We start from the raw sequence: 26,766 nt of genomic DNA, 5'->3' as shown, positions 1-26,766 counted from the left end.
ATTCCAGCCATTTAAAGTTTTGACACCACAAGGAGAGGAAAATTTACAAATTTACCTTTATGAAACAAATGTAAAGCGTGAATGGAGATAGCACAAAATACTGCAAACTAATCTACTTACAATGATGCAAACAACTCAAACAAAATATTAGAGACAACCAGCACTTTGAAGCTGAGTCTGGGCTTATTCTATCAACACAAGAGTGTTTTCGTATCATATACTCCTTTACTATGGTTCACCAAAATAATCGGTAAATAAAATTCATACAATCATCTCTAGAGATGCTAACAGGCTATTTGAAAAAATTTAACACCCACTTATATTAAAAATTTCAATGAAATAAAAATTAGGATACTTTCTTAGCATGATAAAAATGTGTATTTTGGCCTCCAATGTCAGTGACTTAATGAGAGAAACATTAAAAACATGGACTACAGTTCAGGGGCGCCTGGGTGGCTCAGTGGGTTAAAGCCTCTGCCTTCGGCTCAGGTCATGATCTCAGGGTCCTGGGATCGAGTCCCACATTGCTCAGCGGGGAGCTTGGGCTTCTCCATCTCTCTCTCTCTCTGCCTCTCTGCCTACTTGTGATCTCTATCAAATAAATAAAAATAAAATCTTAAAAAAAAAAAAATCATGGACTACAGTTCGGAACAAATTCAGAAATGCCCATTTAGGGGCACCTGGATGGCTCAGTGAGTTAAGCTCTGAGTTTCAGCTCAAGTCCCAGTTTCAGTGCCATGAGATGAAGCAGAGTCTGCTAGAGATTCTCTCCCTCTCCTTCTATCCCACCCACTCTACTCACATCTACACAGGAGTATTCTCTCTTTCTCTCTACAATAAATAAATCAATTTAAAAAAAAAAAGAAAAGAAATGCCTGTGTAAAGTCAACTACCACTTAATACTACTAGAGTTTCAGTAAGTACAATTAGACAATAGAAAATGTATTAGAGCTGGAAGAATGAGAAAAGGAGGGATAAAAAATTATCTGACTGCAGATGATATGACTGTAAAACTTACATACAATGAAAGAACTAGGAAGGGAGGAAGATCAGAAAGAAACATACAGCAACAAATAGCCTTCATAAATAGCCTTAATATTTACTTAAAATAGCGTTCATATTTACTTCATAAAAGTAAAAACTGGTGATATAATGAACAAAACCCTCATTTACAACAGAGACAATAAAGACAAAATGCTAATGAATACACTCACCAAGAAGTGTGTAAAGCGTAGATAAGGAGAACTTTATTGCATTCCTTAAGGACATAAGAACTGACTTGAAATAGGAAAACAAGTGGGGGAAAACATACCATATTCTTGAATGATTCAATGTTACAAAGATGTTAATTCTCCCTCAGTGCATTTACAAATTTCACAATTTTTGAAAAATCAGGTTTTATTTCTGGAAATTAAAGCTGATTTCAAAGCTTACATAGAAAAATAGACATGCAGAAACAGCAAAGAAAATTCAGAAAAGAAAAAATAATAGGTCAAGAGGGAATCTAGACCTACTAGATATTCATATATGCTAAAAAGCCTCAGAAATTAAAGTGTAGAACTGGTCCATAAATAGACAGGCTATGGAAAAGAAATTCTAGAAACAGACTTGAATGAAAATGGAAATTTAGAAAATGTAAGGCAGCAGCACTTAACACTTAACTTTTTAATAAACTAGAACAAAAAGGCAGCTAAAAATTTAGATGAAAAACAAACTTGGATGCATACTCCACATAATACACCATAATAAATTCCAAAGGATCAACAAGTGAGTTCAATACTAAGAAAAGGTGTTTTTTTTGAGGGGGGTTGGAGTGATGAACTACAGATTACCAAGAATATTCAACTTCACTAATTACATAAGTGTACATTAAAACCACTTTAAAGTTCTTGACATAGTAGGATAAAGATAGCTATCAGACTGACAAATACTTAAAGTCTGACAACACAGTTAGTGAGGCTGTAGGGAAAGGCCATTCATCAGCGTGGGAGTCCAGAACAGTGCAACCCAGTAAGAAGGGATTCTGGTAGTATCAACTAAAATTATAAGTAAGTTCCCATGTGAGCCAGCAATCCTATTTCTGGGAATCTACCCTATAAATACACCTACCTAAGACTAAATTGGCATATCAATACTGTTCTATGCTTTGTAAAAGCAAAAGCCTAAGCCCAGGAAAAGCACAAACTACAGGATATCCATAAATGACCCATAACAAAGCTATGAGAAAATGAGAAATATTTCTAGGATATATTATGATCGAATCTCCAGGATATATTGTCATATGAAAAAAGCAAAGTGCAGAACAGTCCATGTGGTATGTTAACTTTTGGTAAGAAAGAGAAGGAAATAGGACTATATTCATATTTCCTTGTACTGAATGAAAATTAGAAGGATAAACAAAAAACTAATAATAAATGGTCCTCTCACAGGAGGTGGGTATAGGGTTTTATAAGAAGGTAAATGGAATATGGTAGGAGTTTACATTTTTATATATAGTTTTGATTTCTGAATCATAAAAATATTCAATTCAAAAATATTTTAACTAAGAAAAAGTAATTCACTGAATTGTGTAGATTCTTACCTGAGAAGGAACACTTTTTGGTGGCTCTATGCGTATTGAAGGATCCCACTCTCCTGGAGGTAGGACAGTTACTTGATCTAAAAATTCATCAATTCCAGATAAGAGGTCATTTCTGTCTTTTGCCTTATAGGCTACATCATGAAAAATCTACCAAAAAAAAATGGGTAAAAGGATTTTAAAGCTGAAAGAAAATTCTACACATAGTAAATCCACTTTAGATATGATAAATAAGTCTAACACTTAATTACAAAATCTCTACCCCAAACAGAGACAGCAGACCTGGTTAATATAAGTCATGTTCAGTGAAAAGGTTCAAAAACGGAAGAGAGAAATTATGGAGAAAAAAAAGCAAGAAGGGGTAAAAGACGAAATCCTGAGCAAAACCCAAAGAAATGATATCCTAAAATGCAGGATGGACAAAATTTCAAGAAAGTGGCCAATAACTCCAAATACGGGGGGATGGGGAGGAAGAGAAAAAGACCAAAAAGCATCCACTGATCTTGACAGAAAGGTCTCAAAGACCTTACCAAAGGCAAACAGTTGAAGTGGTAATAAGATAAAATAGTACAGACAGCAAGGACAATTTTGTAAGCTTCACTATGAAGAAAAAGAAAACTAGAGTATGTTTCACAATCACTGCCCGCTTGAAAAGGATCTGAAATTCCACTTCTAAGAAATTTTATAATATGATATTCATAATGAGTATCTACCCCTTGGGACATTTTAATTACCTCATCTGTCATGAGAGTGGCTATTGATCTTCCAATTTCATGGTACTGTGGTGCCTTGCCTGCGGGACCCAGTAACAGAAACAAAAATCTAAAGAAACATTAAAATACACAGACTTTAATAAAAACAACATATACAAAAAGACCGAGGCAATCATAAAGAAATAATTCAAATATAAACACAGAAACAACGTTCAGATCTCTTTCCCACCTCCCACACTAATCAGTGAGAAAAAGATGACACTCTACTCACAGTAAAGAAGACCACAAAACTAATAAGCAAGGCATTCATAATTAACTTTCTACCAAGTTACTGCTCCCCATCTTCTTTAGGGTAAAAAAATAATTAGAGAATTGAGAGATTTATGATAAAAGTTCCCCTTTTCTTTACCCTTTTGAATCTGAATAAGCAATTTTATCTAATCTGTACTGATGAAAAAGTAAATTAGCGAATAATGGAAATACCAATCCCACTAAATACTTAGAAGTAAGGTTTACCTAATAAAATAGTACAGAGTATACACAAAAAATTCATAATCCCTCAAATTATGGTCTGGATAAAGACTCTACTGCGGTAAGTAAGGGACTATGCAGGGGCGCCTCGGTGGCTCAGTCTGGTTTTTCTTTTTTTTTTAAAAAAAGATTTTATTTATTTATTTGTCAGAGAGAGAGAGAGAGAGAGAGATCGAGATCACAAGTAGGCAGAGAGACAGGCAGAGGCAGAGGGAGAAGCAGGTTCCCCGCCGAGCAAGGAGCCCGATGTGGGACTCGATCCCAGGATGCTGGGATCATGACCTGATCTGAAGGCAGCTGCTTAACCAACTGAGCCACCCAGGTGTCCCAGTGGCTCAGTCTATTAAGCATCTGCGGCTCAGGTCATGATCCCAAGCCAAGGTCCTGGGATGGAGCCCCACCCCTCCTCAGCAGAAAGCCTGTCTCTACTTCATCTCTCTGTCAAGTAAATAATTAAAAATCTTTTTTAAAAAAATGGAACTCTGCAAGGAAAAAGAATTTTTATTCACAACTCCACAAATTTAACATCAAATTTCATATTATTTTATTTTTTAAATTTATTCATAAATGACTAAATAAAAAGTATTTAACTTCGTACTTAGGTATATCCTCATTAACACTACAGTAAGATATTAATATTCACACCCAAATTGGAAGTGCTCATCTTCTTGTTTCGTGAGAATTTAAATGTGAAGCTACAGAATTCTTTTTCTCACTTATCTTAATACAATACCATTAATGTAACCCAGGAAAACATACCAGAAATAGGCATATATACTCTAATTAAGTTACAATTAATTCTTCATCTTTACTATTACAAAAAATGGTTTTTGAGTATTCTTAAAATTCTTATTTACAATTAAATTTATATAGTCAGTAGCTAATAAACTGATTATCCTATAACACAACTTGCTAATTCTTAGGTATACTGAACAGAAATTTTTGGTCAGGTCAACAAAGCATTTTACTTAATTCAGAGGCATTTTATTACATTTAATCAACCCTATGAAGTAATCACATCTTCATTTTATAAATGAAGCTTAGGAAATTTAAGTCAGGCTTGACCTTCCCAGAAAAAGTGACCCAGCGAAGATTCAATTCCATTCTGACTCCACAGAAGATAATAGGTCTAAAATGATGAGCTGCCTTTTAAACCAAAGCTCCTAAAACACCAAACCTTTTATAAAGGTATAAATGCTAATTATTTTCTAAAAGGATGTTTTCTTTTTGTTTTTAATTCCAGAAAGGAAGATAACTCTTTTATGCTCTACTAGTCAAAGCATTCGGTGCAATGACAATATTAACAATTAAAATAAGCTTTTAAAAGCAAAAATGCTCCTTTTAACCAATAGATAAAATTTTTTAAATTTGAGCCATGCTGAGAGTGTTAATCGGAACTAACCCTACCTCGTAGGAACAGGGACTTCAGTCAACCCTGAGAGGAGAACAGCAGGAGCCAGTCTCACAAATGCAATGATAGGTCTTTCCAAAAAGTCTACTTCTCCCACCAGAACATTGGACGCCTCGGCTCCCGAAGGAATTTTTCTCATGAAATTCATATCAACCTATTGACAAATAAATAATAATTAAAATCAAATTTGTATGGTATTTTTAAGTCTATTTAGAGGTAAACAGGAAAGAAAAACTCCTTTTAAGGCTACTATTTGCTAAAAAAAACCAGTGATCTAATAGATGTAAAAACACCAAAATTCTCACACATATAAAGAATGGAGTAGACAAATACAAAAAAAGCAAGCAGAACACATCTATCAAACAATGCTCCCAACTGTTTTTTCTTTACTATTTCAGAGATCTAAATTTTCAAACATACAAACTAGAGAAAATTTTCAGTGATTATAGCACTATTCATTAAAAACTATTAAGGACAAAAATATATTCACAAACTAACAATGGCTCATGAAATTATACACAGTGCTAAAAATTATTCATTTCATGATTATTTTTGTTTAATCTTAGAAATGAATTAGCCCTTTTATATTTTACTTATTTTGTTTTAAGTCCTTTTTATTTTAAAAAAGCTCTGTGTATTCCTATTTTCATTAGGTGGCAAAAAACTTTTTATTTTTATTTAAAACTAAAGTAAATAGCCATCGCTGGTATAGATTTAGAGATAGTGCTATAAAATCAAATTTAGTAGTCTGTGTATAATTACAAAGAAAAGGTTATCAACATAATATCAAAGTATGGGAACTTCATTTCTATGCAGTTTCACACAAGTCACTAAACGACCACTTACAGGGCTATCTATGAGAAATGAAACCAGCACTTACAGCGGGCCTCTTGAGTCCCACACCCAGTGTGCCACAACTACAGTGCCAGGAGGCAGACTCCTGCCCAACAGGAGACAAGGAGGGGTACACAAGGATAGGCCAAGTAAAAATAAGTAAAACTGTGACAGAGGAACAGAAATAAACGGCATCTGCCATGTCTAGAGGAGATGTCTAATGAAAATTACATTTATCCACTTAACCAGAATAAGCTGCAGTATGGTTACTAAACACTTTCCACTCATCTGAAATAACAGAGGTACCAGTAAAAATATGGTCAAGTTAGAATAGAAGAATTAAAAATACTTTTATAATTTTAGAGCAAGAAGCTCAAGCAAAACTATACTGCAAATCATTTATTTATATTCCTTTTCTGCAAAATGTGATTTATAGATTTTATACCATAAGAGGCTTAAGAAAATGCATCTTACTTGAAATAGTCACATTTAATTTAAAGTCTTAAATTGGATACAACGATGTTAAAATAGAGTGTCTTACAGCAAACTAATCAGAAATTATAACAGCTACACAGAATCAACTATTCAGAAGGAATACTCATAAAGTATGCTTTAAATTCAACTGCAATTTGAACTTAAGGGTTTTTTGCACAGTTCTTTTGAAATTTTGAGTTTTCTATTTTTATTTTACCTAAACACTCAACTACCAAAATAAAAAATCACAGCTGAGATAGGTAAGTTGTGTTTAAATCCATGCCTTTACCTACCCATGAGGATACACCAATATGTTTCCCAGGGACATTCCAGAAAATACTGACACTGTAAGACAGTAATTCTGGGATCTTATTACAGCCAAGAAAAGGCTGAATCACCAGTGCTGTAACATAATTCCCAGAATTATTCTTTCTGCTGGAAAGTAGCTCCAAAACAAATGACAAATTCAAAAGGTACTAAAGTTTCATGATATCTATGGATAGGTAAGATGGAAATACCATATTATTCACATATTCTTTTGTCAAAATTCCTGAAACTAGTAATATAGAAAGATATTCAAATGCTCTTAAGACTGTTAACTTTCTCGTAATTTTTGACCTTAAGTATCACAAGTATCACATGTAGGCTTGTAATCACCAATCTATTAAAAAATTATTATAATCAGTGTTAATAAAGTCACATTGCTAGTGATCTTCTCAGTGATTATAAAAATCTCAGTGATTAAGAAAATTTACCAGGAATGACAGAATTACCTTGCTGAAGTCAACAGTACTATTTTCTCTGCTTCCTCCACCTCCATTACCTTTAATTTCTCCACTTTTACTATTGTCCAGGTTTCCAGGTGCAGACTGTGGAGAGGCCAAAATACCTGTTTTTAAGAACCAAGATATTCCAAATCAGTAAGGAGGAAATTCACTTTGTAAACTGACTCTGCTCATATCCTGAAAGTGATAATTTATTAAAAGCAAATGTGCAAGGTTTAAAAAAAAAAAAAGTGCCAAGTGTTAGTATCATACCAGCAAGACTAGAATAACATTTTAAGCAATAATGAAGCTGTATATTTTAACATTTAAAAATAATTGGAATTTACAAAAACGGTGGCCATTTGCAAAGAGAAGGAAAAAGTGAGTAGGTGAGGAACACAGAAAATGGAAGACCTGAGTCTGACTACACCACTACAAATAGTCAAGGAATGCACTTGCAATGTACATAAACACACATGCCAACTGCAGAGCTTAATGATGCCAAATTACACTTGGCATACTTACATCAGTGACAATATTTATTTTCTGATAAACCTTAAATGCAACTCAGAAAATCCAAGAGCTCCATCAACTAGATGTAGGTTAAATTTATCATAATCTTCCACCATAATGATTTCCTCAATAATTTCATTTCTCTTGAGTAGTATTTACATGCTGCCTACTGCCATTACTCCTAAGAAGTATAACTTGAAAATACAATAGCAATGTTTTTACAGTATAAATACAAAAGTGTTTTATAATCAAACACATCTGTGTTGAAATAAGCACCCTTTGCCACTTTGTAGCCGTATGACTTTAACTCACTCAACCTAAAAGCTCAGACAAATCTGTAAAATAAGCTTGTTTAGATTACAAATAATAGATATACATTCTATCATTAGTATGCTCATTTCAAGTGATAATCCAGCAGCAATATTTCACAACAATAAAATAATCAAAAAAACCCTCTAGCCTATGACCAATTGTTATCCCTGTGAAGTCTGCAAAAAGCTCAAGTCTCAATGTTTATAAAGTACATAACACAGATTTCTACCACTAAATGTATCTCACTTTTTCAAAACACCCAGGATATTCTAGTTCAAGAATATAGCTTATTATTGTCCAAAACACTGAGCACAAGAAAAAATGTGGTAGGCTGACCTACAACAGACCTGACTTTTAGTTTTAACTCTGCCACTCACACAACATCTAGCTACCCACAGAAATTCAATTAAGCAGTTTGTGCCTAAATCCTATAAACTTCAAAGTTAATATTGGTAAATTTCCTGAATTTTAAGCACATCGGATATATCTGATCCATGAGAGGGAATTTTCATTTTTCTAGAACACAGTGTGACTAATAATTGAATCTACGTCATTTGGGTTTACTACTCCAACGCAGTGACCAAAGACATTTGTGATATCCCCTTCCCTTGTTAAATACCTAAAACAGGATGTTATCATGACCCAAAAACCTAAAAATAAAAAGCATATATAACTGTTGGGGTGGCTGACTGGCTTGGTCAGTGGAGTGTGCAACTCCTGATCTTGGGAGTTGTGGGTTTGAGCTCCACACTAGGTGTCAGATTACTTAAAAATAAAATCTTAAAAAAAAAAAAAAGCATATACAAACAATTTAGCTACATGCTCTGGAAGTGTTAAACAATTCTCAAATAAAAACTATATGCTAAAACTTATCTAATTTCTACCACCTTAGCTGAGCAGAATAGTTACTATGATTCCTCTTCTTTGACCTTTGCCTCTGAAATTCCAGAAGAGAGTCCATTCCTTTATTAAAATACATGCCCAGTTTGGCTGGGGAAGTTGGGGGGGGGGGATGAAAAAAGGTTAACCAGTATTTTTCAGTGGCATATATTCAGTCCACACATGTATAATCAAAAGAATATATATGCAATTTCCCAGAACAGTGTCAGCCACCAGATTTTAGAGAGAAGAGTAGAACGGAGACTATGGGGAGAATGTAAGGATATAGTGGGAGCGGGAAGAAGAAATGATGTGGAAATGCGAAACTGATAAAGTTAGAATAGGATCTGAAGTCATCCAGCTAACCTGGTCATTCTAAACCTATTAGAACTGGCATAAGAAGTATACGTTAAAAGTTTTTCACCAGTATCTTCTCTATGTAGTCCTTCCCAATCTCAGCTAAGTTAAAGCTGTTTCTCAACCAGTAAAGGAAGTCTCCCTGCTTGTACAATAAATTCCAGTGCTCAGAATTAAATGAGTAAATTCCCCCAAATTAAAACTATCACTAGCACAGATAACTCAGAAAGACTGTACTTCTTGGCTTTAAGAAAAAACAATGTCTGTATATATATAAAATCAATACTCGGATTTAAAAGTCATACTTTAGTTAGTAAATCTATTCTTTTGTCTTTACAGTTTTTCTCACAATAACATATCTACCTAGAGAAAGATAAATCCAAGGTATCAGAGTCTTCTGCCACTAAAAGATTGAAAATAGAAGCAGCTGGAGCAGTGATGCACAAAGAGAAGATTCTGTCCCCCAAGAGACATCTGGCAATAGGGAGAGACATTTTTCATCACCACAACTAGGGAGTAATACTGGCAGCTAGTGCAGAGGCCAGAGATGCAGTAGAACATCCTACAATGCACATGATAGCCCCTCATGACAAAGACGAGTCCAGTGTCAACAGTGCCAAATTTGAAAAACAGGGAGTCAGAAGATAGTTACAAATACTAGAACTAAGCTTAACTCTTTTACATGTAATTATTCTCCAAAGCATAATAGGAAACACCACTTTCTTTCTTACTATGGGTATGCACAAATCATGATCCCATGATACAAGATCTAGGACATCAGTCTCTTCAAAATGACGCTAAGGCCACTTTCCTCCTGTAACATAACAGCAGACTTCAAGGAAACTCAACCAGGGTTTCTAGGTGTTTTAAGCACCATAGGCAATCATACCAGGGAACAACATATAGCTGTTCCTATAGTTTTAATTATATACTTTCTATACATGTCTTTTTAAACAGTAATTATGGGCTTTTTCTTGTCTTTAGAAATTCCTCTCTTTTCTCTCCCTTCTAATTTCTTTTCTTTAAATCTCATGGCATACTTACGGCAGAGGAGAAAAAAAAAAAAGCTGAATTTCTTCAATTTTCAGTTAATTGCTATCTTTATCTTCTTAACAACATGGCCTAACAAGCTACTGTAAAACCGTGTATCATCTCCTAGTTCCCTTATAAAATTTATAATCCCTCATAGAAGCTGGTAAAACAAGAAATGTTCAGTACTACTGCTAGATAGAAGTAAAAACAAATGTGAAGGATTAACTTTAAAATCACTTTTCTTGGGGCACCTGGGTGGCTCAGTGGGTTAAAGCCTCTGCTTTTGGCTCAGGTCATGATCTCAGGGTCCTGGGATAGAGCCCCACATTGGTCTCTGCTCAGTGCGTAGCCTGCTTCTCCCTCTCTCTCTGCCTGCCTCTCTACCTACTTGCAATCTCTGTCAACTAAATAAATAAAAAATCTTTTAAAAAAATAATGACCTTTCTTCAAAGAAAAATAGTAAGTCTTGCTGGTTCTTTCTAATTAAGACTATTGATTACTTCTGAGTAAATAATTATAGGTATTTCTTTTTGTTCAGTTACCTTATTACTATACTATATATTTTCTACAAGGTATTAAAATCTACAATGATATATTATACTGTAGATTTTGCTGTGGATAGATCTGAGTTCAATTCCTGGTCATTTATGGCATGATCTTAATAAGTCTTTGTTTTCTTGATTTATAAAATAGGGAATAACAAGAACCTCATCAAACTGTTAGGACAATTATAAATATATTTGAAAAGTAATACCACTGCATGTAGAACAAACTAGAAAACAATGGAAGCTATAGCTATGGTCATAATTAATGTACAATGATTTAGCCACCATATGTCCATTTTTTACTTCTAGAAGTATGGGGATTTTTTGGCAACTACAATAAGCCTTGATTAAACATACTTGGTATGTCTGGAGAAATTCAATACAGAGAAAGAGAAGTTTGTCATATATGATAGGATCTCAAGGATTTTGTCAGAGGACTTAGGCTATCACTTACTAGTTCTATGATCCAGGGAGAAGTTCTCTAGCTTTTCTGAGTTTCTGAGTTTTAGAATCTGAGTTTCTGAAAAATCGGTGCATCCAACTAAATGACACAAATTTTAATACAAACTGAATAGCTAATACAATAAACATAAGTTATCAGTGAAGCATTAAATGTTATTGGTATTATGAAGAAATGAAAAAATACTTCTATGATTAAAACCACTAGCTAGCATTTGATTTACATGTCACACTGACACTTAGCTGTCAGTAAAAAAAGTCAATAAAGAATACTTCTTTATATGAATTGAGTGGAAAGATATACATGTTTAAATGTACATATAACATATATTATGAAAACAAAATTACCATAATGTATAACACTTGGATGAATTATTAAACCTTCTATCCACTAAGAAATAATTTTTCTAATTCACAGACAAAAATATATCCTAGCCACTACTCTAGGATCTCTGGTCTTAAGAATTTCAAGGTCAATTTGGAGTAAAGGTAGCTATGACATTAAACAGAGGACAAACTAAAGTCTATCCCAAAATATAATACTAGTCTTAAAATAATGATGATTCCAGATAGCCATCAGAGAACTTTGATCTTCTCAGAGACAAAAGGAGGAAAAGAACATTCGATCCTATTTGTGTTAGGAAGGTTAAAATATACTGCAGTCTTTGGAAAAAAGCAACAAATAGTAACTGAAAGGCACATCACCTCATTGTAATTTATGTCCAAGATGTGTTCATTCATACTATGAAGGAAATGCACAAGAAGTCACCATTTTTTTTATAAGTAAAATTGTTGTAAGTAATTTTTTAATTTTCTAAGATTTAACAATTTGTTTTTCTGAACCATTCAAATGTCCTGACCTGTAAAATCTCAGTAAAAATTTTTGAAAGGGCTTTAAGTTATGCATAGTTCTTTGCAGTCTTTTTGTAATCTAAAAATGTTTAATGCTTCTGTTCTTTTCTACAATATACTATAAGGGAAAAAAAAAACATGCAGAAGTCAAAATAAATTATAAGCATTATCTACATATGCTGCTAAAGCTCTGTGCTGAAAGGCATTCCAAGTGCAAGTGATCCAGAGGCAAAAAGCACCACACAAGGAGGATGCAAATAGTTGCCTGGAGTCATGTCAACATTTTCCTCCTTCTTCTGCTCCTGGCCTCTCAGTGCTTCTAAGTCTTCCTCAGGCGGATGAATTACTACTGTGGGAATATCATCACTGGCAGGTGAAACCAGTAGTTCTGGGGCCTGAAGCTGACTCTGCTGGGAACTTCTGGAGGTCAGGCGACTGACGCTAGGGCTGGAAGGAGGGCTGTTTTGAGGGGTGGGTACTGGGGTTGTACACCTTGAGCCTGCAGGGCTTCCAGCTCTTGAAGAAGGAAGAAGATGACTGAGAAGAAGAGATAAAGGCGATTCTCCTCTCAATGAAAGGTTTGAGGCAGACAGACCTGTTCGTAAAGAGTGGCGGGAGGCTGAAAGGCCTTCCCCTGAGATAAAACAAATAAATGAAAAATGATGAAGTTCATTGCAGAAGGCAAACAGACACACACACATAACATCAATTTACAATGTAAACTGCAAGCTTTAAAGCCCAAAATTTCAAATTCATGCTATCAGAGTTAGCATGGCAATCAGATGTTTAAATGTTAGAAAGGCAATGAAAAGCTGCTTAAATTATACTTAGTTCCCTGAAGGTGTATCCAGAAAACAAAACAGAAAATAAAAAACAATGCAAATGATAGATAGTGGGGGGTAATATTCTGTTAGTAATCCGAATATTCAATAATGTGGCTTTTTAAAAAAAACTATCAGTGCAAAGTTGATAAACAATAAATAGCAAATAAGAATGGAATATAAAAATAAGCTAAGAAATAAAACCCTAAACAAAACTTACAAGCACTGATAGATTATATTTAGTGTATTTTTCCTACACTGTACCCAAGCTGCTATAGATAATTCTCTCACAAATAAAGTTTGTATCATCTAATAATTCCTAACTTAAAATCGATACCAAATCTTTACATTAGTCAGTAGAGCATCACCTACTGGTAGTGCTCTCAAGTAAAATTTTAAAACATAAGGAAAGTTACAGGAATTTAAAAAAAAACACACACAAAACAGTGTCAATTTGAAAGGGTGTTCTTCAGCCCTGTAAAGATACTAGAAATGTCCTAAAATATGCATCCATTTCTAATACTGCAGATAAAATTAAATACATACAATTTAATTTAGCTAGATAATAAAGTATTTCTCACCAACAGCGGCAAAAATGAAGTAAGTCTAGCATATTTCAAAAGGTCATATACATTTATATTTCAAAGACCTGGTTTTCTAAGAAGTGTAGCTTAGTGGAATACTGATTTTAGGGAAAACATGAGAACTGTGACAGTCAATCCTATATGATCTAAGTTATCAAAGCCATATGCTCAAGAGATCCCAGAAATATAAAAAAGATGAACCTTAGTTCATAAACAACCACAACTTAGTTAAAACTAAACCTATACGCTGTTAAATTACAACTATAATACAAAAATATGGCATGCACATGCTAAAATGACATTTAAAAGAAAACAGCCATTGTCTTATGATTAAAAGGAAACAAATGACAATCAGGGAATATGGGGAACAATTCCACGTGAAGCATAAAGATTTAATAGGGTCTCTCTGAGCAAATGAACTCATTTTAGGAAAGCTGAGAAAATACAGTACATGAAGATGAAAAAGACGCAAAATGTGGCTTGGATGGCTTAATTTTAAATTGAACTTAGGTCCGTAAGAAGAAAATATACTTAAGTATGTCACGCTGAGCTGCAAAAGATGATTACTGTCCACTCTAGATATATTAAACCCCATCCCATCCCCAATGGCTGTTTGTTTGTAGAATGCTTAAAAGCCATACTATTACTGCAGGGACAAAGAAGATGAGCAGAAAGACACTGTGGTCCATCAACCACCCCTCTTAATTCTCATCCTTGGGTAATGGTATCAGCTAGAGGCAAGAAGGATCCTCCTAAGCAACTCCAGCCCTTTGGACCTAGGTTTTGGAGAGTCACTGTCATCAGAGCTCTCTTTGAGAGCCAAAACAGAACCCCAGGGAAGTATCCTCTGCCTCCAGATGTGCCAGCCTTAAAACAATGATGGAGGTGAATGGCTACAAAAACAATGCATCCCCACATAAGCCACCAGGTCCCACATAATCCACTGCTAGACCATGACAGTTGGGAGCTAGAAAATGGTCTGTGCCATTCTCAATGGTTTGGAAGACATCAAGGAGGTCATCCCTAGCTTAAGAAGAAACCATCCATAAAAAACCTTACACAAAGTATATAAATAAAGGGCAGTCAAATCATCAAAACAACCCAAAAACACTTATTTATGCTCTGCAAAAAAAGTATATTTGGAGAAACAAAAAAATCACTATGAAAAATCTAATATAAATAATAAAGTTTCAAATCCGAGACTTAGAATAAAAGATTAAACTTACAGATCATAATTTATGTCTCTTTAATCAGTTATTCAATTGTTCTTGACAAAAACAAAAAAGCAAGAAGTAATTCAGGATTGGCTATAGTGATAGATGTGCCATTATAACAAAGAGAATATTTAGTTTTTTCATCTGAATGATTTCTACAAATTAATTGTCATGTTATAAAGAATATTTTAGAAATGATATTTTTAAATACAAAAATAACATCATTCCTTTTTAAAAAATAATAAAAGAGATAATAAAATGATCTACAGAATTATCTGGAAAAAATATCTTTCTGCCCCCAAATGCTAATTGTACACTGGAATGCTGTTAGAGTAGAAGTGTTAGTGAAACTGGATGCCACAACTTATCTCACCATTCCTTTCAAGCAAGTGAGGGTCAGAATGTTTCTTGCCTATATCTGCAAAAGATCGAACAAGGGGAATCCGACTGGTGAATCTTTTCTCATTCTGATGATGATGTCTCTTCAAAAGAGCTTCTCTGACATTCTCTCTTATGGACTCATCCAACTGGCCAGAGGCTATCATGTTGTCCAATACCATATCTATTGAAAGAAAAATAACAGCCGTTTTTATTAAATAAACGAATACCTGGATGACTATAACATAAACCATAAAATGTACATGAAACCTTACTGAAAAATTAGACCTTTAAATAGTTCTCTAGAAAATATCATTCTCTTCTGATATTGAATAATGTATGTGTAAGGATAAATATGTGCTAAAGGGGAGGTGGGTGAGAATGGGGTAACTGGGTGATGGGCATTAAGAAGGGCACTTGGATGTATCGAGCACTGGGTGGTATATGTAACTGATGAATCAACATTCTACCCCCAAAAGTAATAATACACTATTTGTTAACTTACTTGAATTTAAATGGGGAGAAAAAAAAGAAAGAAAGATAAATATTAACATTATCTAAGAAAAGTAAACAAGTTACATGGAGACCCCTATCTTTTGTAAATACTGTTATTTCTAAAGAGGTCACTATTCTACACTAATAGCCTTCTTATAGTTGAAAGTGCTTTCCTGATATGGACACAATAAATTCTATTAAACTCAATATTCAGTAATATTGGCTTCCTAAAAAGTGAAGGTATTTTATTGCCTCGCTTCATATTTTTTGTCAAAATTACAGATTAGTATTGGACTCTTTCATTCAATAGTTAACTATTTACTGAGTATCTTACATGCTGGGAATACAGAATTTAACTAAGGAGATCAAGTTTCCACTCTCACTCTTCCAGAGGTAGAAAAACCAATGAGCAAGTGAAAGGATAAAATATCATGAAGTAATAAATTCTACGAAGATGAGTGTATCAGGCTGTGAAGGAGGTATGGGGAATGGAGAGATTGATGTAATGCCATATGACACATTATTGTAGTGACTGGACTATTTTTAAACTATAAATATATAAAAGTATTTTAAAACAGTGCCATTAATTTGAGATAAAACAGTCAAGCTTTCAAACATAAGAGATTCCTCTGAGAGAAAACTGGAATCAACCTGATAGGTAGACTGTAACATTAACATAAGTACTACAGCCTACTATACAAAGGGACTTTGGATTAGAAGACATTACATCATAAATAATTAAAACACTGCTCTGTGTTATGTGATACTTGCAAAGCCAAAGTAATGTCTCCTAATACTATTCAAGAAATCTGTATACTCACAGGGAACTGACTTCCATGTGAGATCCATACCTGTTTTTCTATACTTTTTAGACCTTTCTTTCTTCTCTTCCTCCTCCTCAGAATACTTTCTTTTTCCTGTACCACCTGCTCCTTGTTCTCATGTGTTCAAAGTCTATAAATAAGTAGTAAATAAGTAGTACATTTAATGTCCTTGTGGATTTTCCCCAGATACCTTGGTCCAAAAACTGAAGAAACAAAAAGCTCTTTCCTCTACATTTCCAGAAACAGACTGCATATCTTGCTTATGGCACCAGTCACTTTCTTTTTGGTACTATAGTTGTGCTTGTCTAATTTATTAATCTTCTAGACTCTAAGTTTATTAAAGACAAAAAGGGTTATTTATATGTGTACTCCTCATGCTGTCTTACAGAGGACAGAAGTTCAACCAAGAGCAATTCATCAATGGTCTAAAATCCCACCTCATTTTCCTTATTTAAATATCGTTAATTTCAGCACAATATAGGTACTGAAAAAGTCAAACTGCTTAACCTGCTATTTCATCTAGAGTGCTTGCTCTCATGTCCAGCATCACTGTTCCATTTAGGATGCAACTTCTTAGTTCAAAAAGACTGTGCAAAGAAAGAGTTGCCACATAAGGTTTACTCCATCGGTCACCACCATCTTCAACATCCTCTTCAAATTTCAGCCATCTGAAATACGTCAACACAAAAATATATTTTGTAAATAATGATGATTTCATTTGCTTATTTTAATATAATAAACATACGCTTGTTATTTTTTTATATATGCTTGTTCTTTTAAAGAGAAAAAAAAGATTACCACTACCAACACAAAATTCGACTACAAACTCATTTTTACAAAGTGAACCATTAGCTAATGGTCCACTCTATTCACAAGTTACAACCTCTACAGTTCCTCATTCTGTTCTAGCTACACAATAATAGGTCTACAAAGACAAACTACAGAACCTTGTGGTTTCCACTGCTAATCCTCTTCTAAACTGAACATATGCAGCAGGACCTTGATTTTTGAAATTTATTTCTCTAATTAAAGACATTAAAATGTATAATTAACATAATTACTTCTATGCTATGTTAAAGTGGTAAGGATTACTTAAGAAAACCAATTTTGGGAATAAAGAGATAAACTAAAGCTATAGCTTCCAGAGAAGAAGAAATTCTCTCCTCATTATTTTAAAGCACCCAGGAACTCACAAATTCATTATATTTACAACACAAGAAAAAAAATCATGAGAAGCCAACTAAATACTAAGACTAATAATACAGGTATTATTACCTGGCAGTTTCTTTCCATTCATACTCTTCACCATCTCTGTAACACAGTTCATCCATTTCCGTAAAGAGATCATGAGGAATGTGCTCTTCATCATCATCTTCAGTACCAAGAATGAACTGAACTCTTTGGGATGGTGTGTCTTGACAAAAGAATTTAAATACACTCAAAAATTGCCACAATTCCTTCAAAGATAAACTCAGTTTGAAAGTGAGATGCATTCAAATAAATGTATTTATTTGAATATTTAATATATTTCAATAAAAATATATTCCATCAAAACTTTTATTAAAATACTATAAATCAGGAAGAAAACAAAGACCAACAATCCAAAATCAAAGAGTACCACAGAAAGATCACCTCCATAGACAAAAAAGAAAAATTATATCTTAAAAATAAACAAGTGAGGGGTGTCTTGGCTGGCTCAGTCAGTAGAACATGTGACTCTTGATCTCAGGGTTGTAAGTTTGAGCCTCATACTGGGTACAGAGATTACTTAAAAATAAAATTTTTTAAAAAGTAAAATTAAATAAGTGAAACTAATATAATGTGTAAAAACAAATAAAAATATGCAATATCCGAAAACATGGAACACTATATCAAAAATAAGACTCTTTTCTCACTAAAAATATAAGAAAATGTTGGACAAAACAAATTTTAAAAATATGTAATTAATATGTAGCTAAGATCAAAGCTGAAAAAGGAAAATCTCCCAAGGTCCAAAAAATTACAAGAAAAAGCAAAGTGAGAGGTATATAGAAACTGGCTTTTTGTACTCCCACAGAGAAGCAAAACTCTGTCAGCTAAGGTTAGGGAGGCAGGACAAATCACTGATACGAAACAGAATCCCCATCATGGCATCTGAATTTAAACTACCTACACAGTCAGTATAGGGTCCCTTGGACAAGACAACAACCACAAGCATCAGCTCAAAACAAAATCAACTCCTGCTGAATATGAGATACGAAGTCAAAATCAAAATCTACACCGAAGTAAACAAACTTGCAGGCACTTGCAGATGCAAAAAACAGGTTAAAGAATAGGTTAGGACGATTAATAAAGCAAAAGACAGGGCCACCTGGGTGGCTTAGTTGGTTAAGTTGCTGCCTTTGGCTCAGATCAAGATCCCAGAGTCTTGGGATTAAGTCCCATGTCAGGTTCCTTGCTCAGCAGGGAGCCTGCTTCTCCCTCTGTCTTTGCCCCTCACCCTTGCTTGTGCTCACTCGCTCTTTCTCTCTCTCTCTCTCTGGCAAATAAAATCTTTTAAAGATAAATAAATTTTTTAAAGAATTTTTATAAATAATATTAATAAATAAATAAAGGAGAAGACAAAGCTGAAGAAATCAGACTGCATCAATAAAAAATAAGAAGATAGAAAACTAAAGGTTCAGAAATGTAGAGAACAAAGTAAGAAAAATCAAACAGGAAAAACTCCAGAAATCAGAAAACACAGAATAGGGGAGAAGCAATAAAAAGCAAATTTGAAAATTTTCCAGGATGTATATCACATAGGTCCCCATATTAAAGGACCACCCTGAAACCTATGCAGGACAAACTAAAACATATTACGACTGAACTTCCTGATGTTTTGAACCTTCCAACATTTAGGTCTTACAGTTCTCTTGTCAGATTTACTTCCAAGCAATATTTTTGGTTCTACTGTAAGTGGGTTTTTTTTTTTTTGAAGATTTTATTTATTTATTTGACAGAGAGAGATCACAAGTAGGCAGAGAGGTAGACAGAGACAGAGAGAGAGGAGGAAGTAGGCTCCCTGCCAAGCAGAAAGCCCAATGCGGGGCTCGATCCCAGGACCCTGAGATCATGACCTGAGCCGAAGGCAGAGGCTTAACCCACTGAGCCACCCAGGCGCCCCATAAGTGTTTTTTTAATTTCAATTTCTGATTGTTCATTGCTACTCGAGAAATATATAGAAATATAATTGTATATTTTATAACCTTTCTAAACTCACTTAGTTCTATAATTTCACAGATTGCCTAGGATTTATATACATGATCTCGTATCTGTAAATAAAGACAGTTTACTTCTTCCTTTGCAATCTGTATGCCTTTAATTTTTCTTGCCTTATCACATAAGCTAGGTGCTACAATACCATGTTCTACAGAAGTGGTGGAGGACAACCCTGCCTTTCTCCAAATCATAAGGAGAAAGCATTCCATCTCTCAGCACTAAGTGTGAGGTTGACAAAGTGTTTTTGTAGATGCTGTGTATCTGGTAGAGGAAGTTTTCTTTTATTCCTTCTTTGCTAAGAATTTTATCATGAAGGGCCGTGGAATTTTTGTCAAAGGCTTTTTCTGCACCTACTGAGACAATTACAGGGGTTTCCTCCTTTATAGTGTTAATGTGGTTATTTATATTGATAGTTAAATTTTATACCAACCCTGTTTTCCCACATGGTTATTATACTAATATCCTATTGCTGCTGTAACAAATTACCACAAACTTGGTGGCCTAAACACAAATTTATTGTCTTATATAGTTCTGGAGACCAGAAGTCCAAAATGAGTCTTACAATGCTAAAGTCATTGGCTGGTTCCTTCTGCAAGCTCTAGGGGAAAAAATCCATTTCCTTACCTTTTCTAGCTTCTGGAAGCTGCCTATGTTATTTGGGTCTGAACCACTTACTACAACTATTTGCTTGCATGGTCACAACTACTTCCTCTCTGATCTTCTGACTCCCTCTTACTAAAGGATCCTTGTAATTACAACTGGCCTACTGGCATACTTCACTCAACTTCTCCATCTCAAAATTCTTAATCTAATCACATTTATAAATTCAAGTTTGCTATCAAGTTAACATTCACAGTTTCTGGGCACTGGGATGAGAGATATCTTGAGAACCATTATTCTGCCTAACACAGTAATGATACAGTATCCTTTTTGGATATTACAGGGTAAAATGTGTTTTTAGTTTCTTAACGCTTTGTGAATCTACATTCGTGAGAGATATTTAGTCTATAGTTTTATTTTTTTGTAACAACTGTTATTCAGTTTTGGTATCGAGGCAATGTTGGATTCATAACAATGAAATGGGAAGTAGTCCTTCATCTTCAATTTTCTGGCAGTCTCTCTAATTTCTTCCTTATATGTTTGATCAGATTCATCCATGATGCCATCTGGGAGTAAAATGGCATTGTGGGAATGTTTTAGACTACAAATTTAATTTCTTTATACATGTAGGGTAAGATTATCCATTTTTTTTGTTAGTTTATATTCTTAAGGAATTTCACCATTTCATCTTAAATTACCAATTTTGTTGGCATAAAACCATTCATAATATTCCCTCATCAGTCTTCTAATACCTATACAATCTGCACTGAAATTTTCTGATGCTGGTAATTCATATCTTTTTTTTCTCCCTCATCACTCTAGCTATATAAGTTTATCGATTTTACTTATCTTTTCAAAGAATCAGACTTCAGTCTAACTGATTTTTACTCTTGTTTTTCTGGTCTTTATTCATTTTCTGCAACAGTTTTTATTTTTCTTTTCGTTTCCTTACTTTGGTTTAATTTGTTCTAGGCTTTCTCCTAGTTTCTTAAGTTAAAAATTTAGGTCACTGAAGATCAGATCTTCCTTCTTTTCTAATATAAGGATTAAATGCTTCAAATATTCCTCTATGCACTGTTTTAACTGCATCTAACGAATTTCAATTTATACATAGTCCTAACTTTGCACAGTTCCATGCTAACAGAACCTGTACACCAGAAGCATGTCCTCACTTTGCAAGATTTTATCTCAATCATTGACAGTACTATGTTTTTATTTTTATGAGTTCAAAATATTTCCTAATTTCTTTTCCGATTGCTTCTTTAACCCAGAGATTACTGAGAAACATCTGTTTAACTTCCAACTATCCGGGGATTTTTCTTGATATCTTTGTAATTTAATTCCATTGTGATCACAGAATATACTTTCAATCTTTTCAATGTATTAAGACTTATTTATTGACTGGAATATAATCTATCTTGGGAAACATTCCATTTACACTTGTAAAAAAAAAAAATATTCTGCTATTATTGGGTGGAGGGCTCAAGGAATATGAATATCAACCTAACTGATATTACTCAGGTCTTCCATATCCTTACTGATTTTTTTTTTCCTGTTTTATCCATAACTAAGAAAAGAGAGTGGAAATCTATAACTTTTATAAATTTATACAACTGTAAATTTATCTCTCTTCTCAATTTTATCACTTCTGCTTCATGTATTTTGAAGCTGTTATTATATGCATATTTATATAAGATATATAGGATTGTTACATCCTGGCTTCAGCAATTTAATTTTTATGTGCCTTTGTGTGATTATCTTCATGTTTCTTCTTGGGTTTTGCTGAGCTCCCTGAACCTGTCCAGAGTTTTCATTAAACTTAGAAATTTTATAACTATTATTTCTTCAAATATTGTTTTCTGCCATGTTCCTTGCTGGCACTACATATATACATATGTCAGGCTAACTGATATTGCTCTACAAATTACTGATGCTCTATTTATTAATTTCAGTGTTTTCTATTTCACTTTGGGTAGTTTCTATCACTATGTCTTGAAAATCACTGACTATTTTTTTCCTGTAGAGCCAAACCCTCTTTTTTCACTTCAGAGACTGTTATTTTTCATCTCTGGAATTTCCTTTTGGGTTTTCTTACATTTTCAATTTCTCTGTTCTTCAGTCACATTCTCTATCTTCTTGAACATACAAAGCAGATATGTTATAGTTGCTTTAACATGTTCACTTTTGAATTCCATCAACTCTGCCATTTCCGGGTCTGTTTCTACTAGTTTATTTTTCTCATAGTTATGCCTCCTATCTTCCCACTTTTCATATTTCAAGTAATTTGTAGATATCAGATATTGTGGATTTTATATGCTTAGGTGCTGGATTTTACTTTATTTCTTTTAGTAGTACTGTACTTTGTCCTGGAAAAGGACTTTAATTCTTTTAAGACCTGCCTTAAAAATTTTTAGAACAAATCCACTGCAACTTTTAGTGTAAAATTAAGATCCACTATTAGGGCAATACCTTTCTGAGAACTCTCCACAATGCCCCATATGCCAAGATCTTTCCTCTCTGTCTGATGGAAACACACCCTATTCCCAGTCTTACACAATATCCAAGAACTGTTTAGCCTACTGTTTTCTGATGGCCATTTCCCAGGCCTCAAGTAGTTTCCTTTATGACCTTTGGAAGCGTCTCTGTATATAGCTCTCTACTCTCTGGCACTCCCTACCTGACTGGCCTCTTTGGCCTTTCCAAATTCCAATCTCTATCTCAACTCTCAGAGCCTGCAAGGTTCTGTTCCAGATTCCCCTCCCTGTGCTGTGGCCTGGAAACTGTCTCTAGGTAATATGCTCAGGCAAGCATAAGGCTCATCTCACTTTCCTACCCTCTCTCAGTGGTCAGAATGGTACAATGTGTTGTCCAATATCTGTAAGTTAATGTTTTATGCACTTTGTCAATTTTTCTAATTGTTTAAAGTAAGAGGGAAAATTCATGTTATTCCATCATGTCCAGAAGCAAAAGTCCTATGTGATTTACATTTAGAGAGTGGACAATGGGAAAAAAGAGACCTCATTCATAGCAATTTCTTGGATACATATTGACAGTTAAAACCAAAAGAAACCTACTTCAGTGGCATAAAACTTTTCTAAGAATAGTTATTCCATCAAAAAGTCACAAATATTTCCTCCACTAAATTCTTCAAACCACTATATTTAGACTTCACATGTACACTTTAGCTTGAAACATCAAACCACCTATCCTAGTGACCACACTTACAGTTTTACAGATAGCATTCTATAAAAACATGATATACCCTTTTATTCACATCAATTAGAGAAGCATAATGATCTATTCAAAATAGCAGAAGATATCCTAAACTGGATGGATACATCATACAGAACAGCAAAATAGTTCTACATAGTTCTAATTACCTAATATCATCAAAGTCTATCAGTGATCCTTTCTGAAATTAGTACTGGTTTCTCCATTGCTACCTACAGGACCTTTGTTTAACTATGTGACCACTTAGTACTTTGTACTAGGCCATCATATACTAGGCCATGTACTACCTCTTAACAGAGGCTTTTAAGAGATTCCCATCACATTTAACCTCTCTAAGCTGAAGTATCTCCATCTACAAAATGAAAACAATACCCATCTTTTAAAAATGCAGAGAAAAGCCATGTGGTATGTACACAATGGAATATTGTTCAGCCATAAAAAAGAATGAAATCTTGCCATTGGCAATGACACGGATGGAGCTACAGTATAATGTCAAGCAAAGTTAAGTCAGTCAGAGAAAAATAAATACCATATGATTTCATTCATATGTGGAATTTAATAAACAAAACAAATAAGGAAAGAGAAAAAAAAGAGAGAAAGACAAACCAAGAAACAAACTCTTAACTACAGAGAACAAACTGATAGTTACCAAAAGGGAGGTGGGTAAGTGATGGGTGATATAGGAAATGGGGATTAAGGAATGTATTTGGTGTGATGAGCACCAGGTGTTGTATGGAACTGCTGAATCACTATATCATACACCTAAAATGAATATAACAGTGTATGTTAAGTAACGGGAATTAAAATTAGAATTAAAAAAAATAAATAAAATTAAAAGCGCAGAGAGAATTAAATCAAAGAGCATATGTCAAGGGCTTGGTGGAATGCTTAGCACAGAATTGGCACTTCATAAATCACTATTTTCTTATGCTCATGTTGTAGCTATATGACCCATAAGATTCTTTACCTCTTTGTTACAAAAACATTCCTTTAGCAAGCACACAAATGCCTCCAAGGACCAGCTCATGTAACTTTGCTAGAATGCACATACTAGAACCCACAGTGTAGAGATGGCCATGCAGGCCCATTATGTCCTAAAAAAATGATGATGCTTTATATGTCCACTAACTACAATATCCTAGAAGTCCTCCTCAAGCTGTACAGCATTTGTACATTTCAGGGCCACTTAAATCAGTACCTACCAAAATTTTTTTTCAGGTAACATTCTCTTTTCTCTACCATATGCCTTTTTTCTTTCTGATTTCCTCTATTGGCCCTTCTGTATTTCTCTTCTTTCAAACAAACCTCTGTCCTTTCACAGGCAATACTATCAAATGAGAGCACTCTTTTTTTGCACAGATAACCAAATAGTTCAATTTAGTGGATAAATTTTTCCAGCCAAAAAATGGAAGAAAAATTAATCTTATCCAGGAGCCTGAAGATTCCAGATATTTGTTCATTGCACATATAAATAATGAAATATATAATAGAGAAAAATATTATTACTTCAATGAGTATATTCCTTGGAGAAAAAAGTATTACTTCAATTAGTATATTCTTCAAGGTTTAATAACGTGTCTAAATTACAGCAGACATAAAATTTAAGAAAGAAAATATTCTACTTTTTAAACAAAATTTGTCAGGAAAGAATTTTAAGGTGTTAACAAGGAACTACTGTTTTCTCTTACCATAAGAAGGAGACTCCCGTCCATCTTCTTTATCTGATTCTTTATCTTTTCTTCTTCGGTGGTGATGTTTGTGTCCACGATGCCTATGACGCCGACGACTCTCTTTACTAAATGGGACGTGAACACCAATATAGACAGCTCGATGACCTAGCCAAAGGTTCAGAAACATTACTAATTTTCCAAAAAGGAAAGAATACACATAAAAGTATACCAAATTTTACTTTGATAAAAAAGAATTATATTTAAGCTCATGTAATTAACAATGCTATTTCCTGTTCTTTTCCTTTGCAGAACACTAAAAGAACGCTGTCACGGGTTAATACCACTGACTGATAAAACAGGTTACTTGTGTAAGCATTATTTTGGCAAGGTTAAAAAGGCACTTTGGGAAGGAAGAGGTTGGCCTATCTGAAATCATACCATGTAGACATAAATTTATTCCACCAACATTTTGATGTCAAACCTAGTTAACAGACATCCTTAAGGGGTATGTTTTAATGATAATAAAATACCTTGTAATCAATATTCATAGACAGATATTTATAAATATTTATTAATTACAGTTTTGAAAATCTCAAATCAGCAAGGTCCAAATTACTGAAAGCTACATTAAATGTAAATGATCCAAATACTCCAACTAAAGGGCATAAATTACCAGATCGGTGGGGGGAAACAATATAATAAGGTTATCACATGCTTCTGGAATATTAAAAAGTTACTGTTGAATTTGCACAATTCCCAATTTGTATTGTGACCAACAAAATGGTTATAAAAGGTAGTCTCTGCTTTTGTCCACTAAATAAAACTTAACTAGAAAGTAACTAGAAAGCTAGCAGCACTATGTCAAATACTGAGGCATGAACTTGACTTCTTAAATAGTTTAAGTAACGTTCCTTTCTAAGTTACATGGAGTGGTGGGCTACAAGTTTAACTAATTTGCAACTCTACAAATGCCTTCTGACACGGTTCTGCTTTTTGACCTTACTTACTTTAAAAAGTAACATGCTGAAATACACATAGTTAATGACATTCTTTTCCTAACAAGTTCCATAAGATGGTCAGAAAATAAATACTTCAAGAAATTCAGTTTCTTGAAGTATTTATTTTCTGACCATCAGGATCCTCAACTTTAGATGAGATTTGAAAGTACAGTCAATCCTCATTATTTGTGAATTCTTTATTTTCAAATTTGCCAACTTCCTAAAATTCATTTGTAACCCTAAAATCAATACCCATGGCAATTCTGCATTCATTTACCAATATCCATTTACAAAAAATTTGAGTTTTCTGAAACACACATATCCAGCTAAGTTTGAAAAAGGTTACTCTTGATTTCTTGCTTCAGATGCCAACACAGTAATATCAATAAATTAAGTCATTACATTTAAACTAAAACAGAACTAGATATACAATGGACTATAGATATAAAACAACTAA

General features: G+C 33.9%; 1 protein-coding gene across 3 annotated transcripts in view; it reads right to left on the bottom strand.

Annotated features, from left to right (window-relative positions):
* Positions 1 to 26,766, bottom strand: part of SLC4A7 (solute carrier family 4 member 7) — a 109,895-nt gene that overhangs the window by 38,098 nt on the left and 45,031 nt on the right. For 2 of the 3 annotated variants that reach the window (XM_032324384.1, XM_032324478.1), the window contains exons 3-11: positions 25,330 to 25,476; positions 17,846 to 17,984; positions 17,078 to 17,238; positions 15,247 to 15,435; positions 12,520 to 12,888; positions 7,315 to 7,430; positions 5,230 to 5,387; positions 3,313 to 3,400; positions 2,582 to 2,728 (exon numbers count right to left, since the gene is read on the bottom strand). In XM_032324384.1, coding sequence (XP_032180275.1) covers positions 2,582 to 2,728; positions 3,313 to 3,400; positions 5,230 to 5,387; positions 7,315 to 7,430; positions 12,520 to 12,888; positions 15,247 to 15,435; positions 17,078 to 17,238; positions 17,846 to 17,984; positions 25,330 to 25,476 — 1,514 coding nt within the window. The remainder of the gene's footprint in view (positions 1 to 2,581; positions 2,729 to 3,312; positions 3,401 to 5,229; positions 5,388 to 7,314; positions 7,431 to 12,519; positions 12,889 to 15,246; positions 15,436 to 17,077; positions 17,239 to 17,845; positions 17,985 to 25,329; positions 25,477 to 26,766) is intronic. The other variant, XM_032324555.1, reaches the window with a different exon arrangement.

Source organism: Mustela erminea, chromosome 1 (genome assembly GCF_009829155.1).
Source record: "Mustela erminea isolate mMusErm1 chromosome 1, mMusErm1.Pri, whole genome shotgun sequence".
In the NCBI taxonomy this organism is placed as follows: Eukaryota; Metazoa; Chordata; class Mammalia; order Carnivora; family Mustelidae; genus Mustela; species Mustela erminea.
This window is presented reverse-complemented; position numbering and strand designations above follow the sequence as displayed.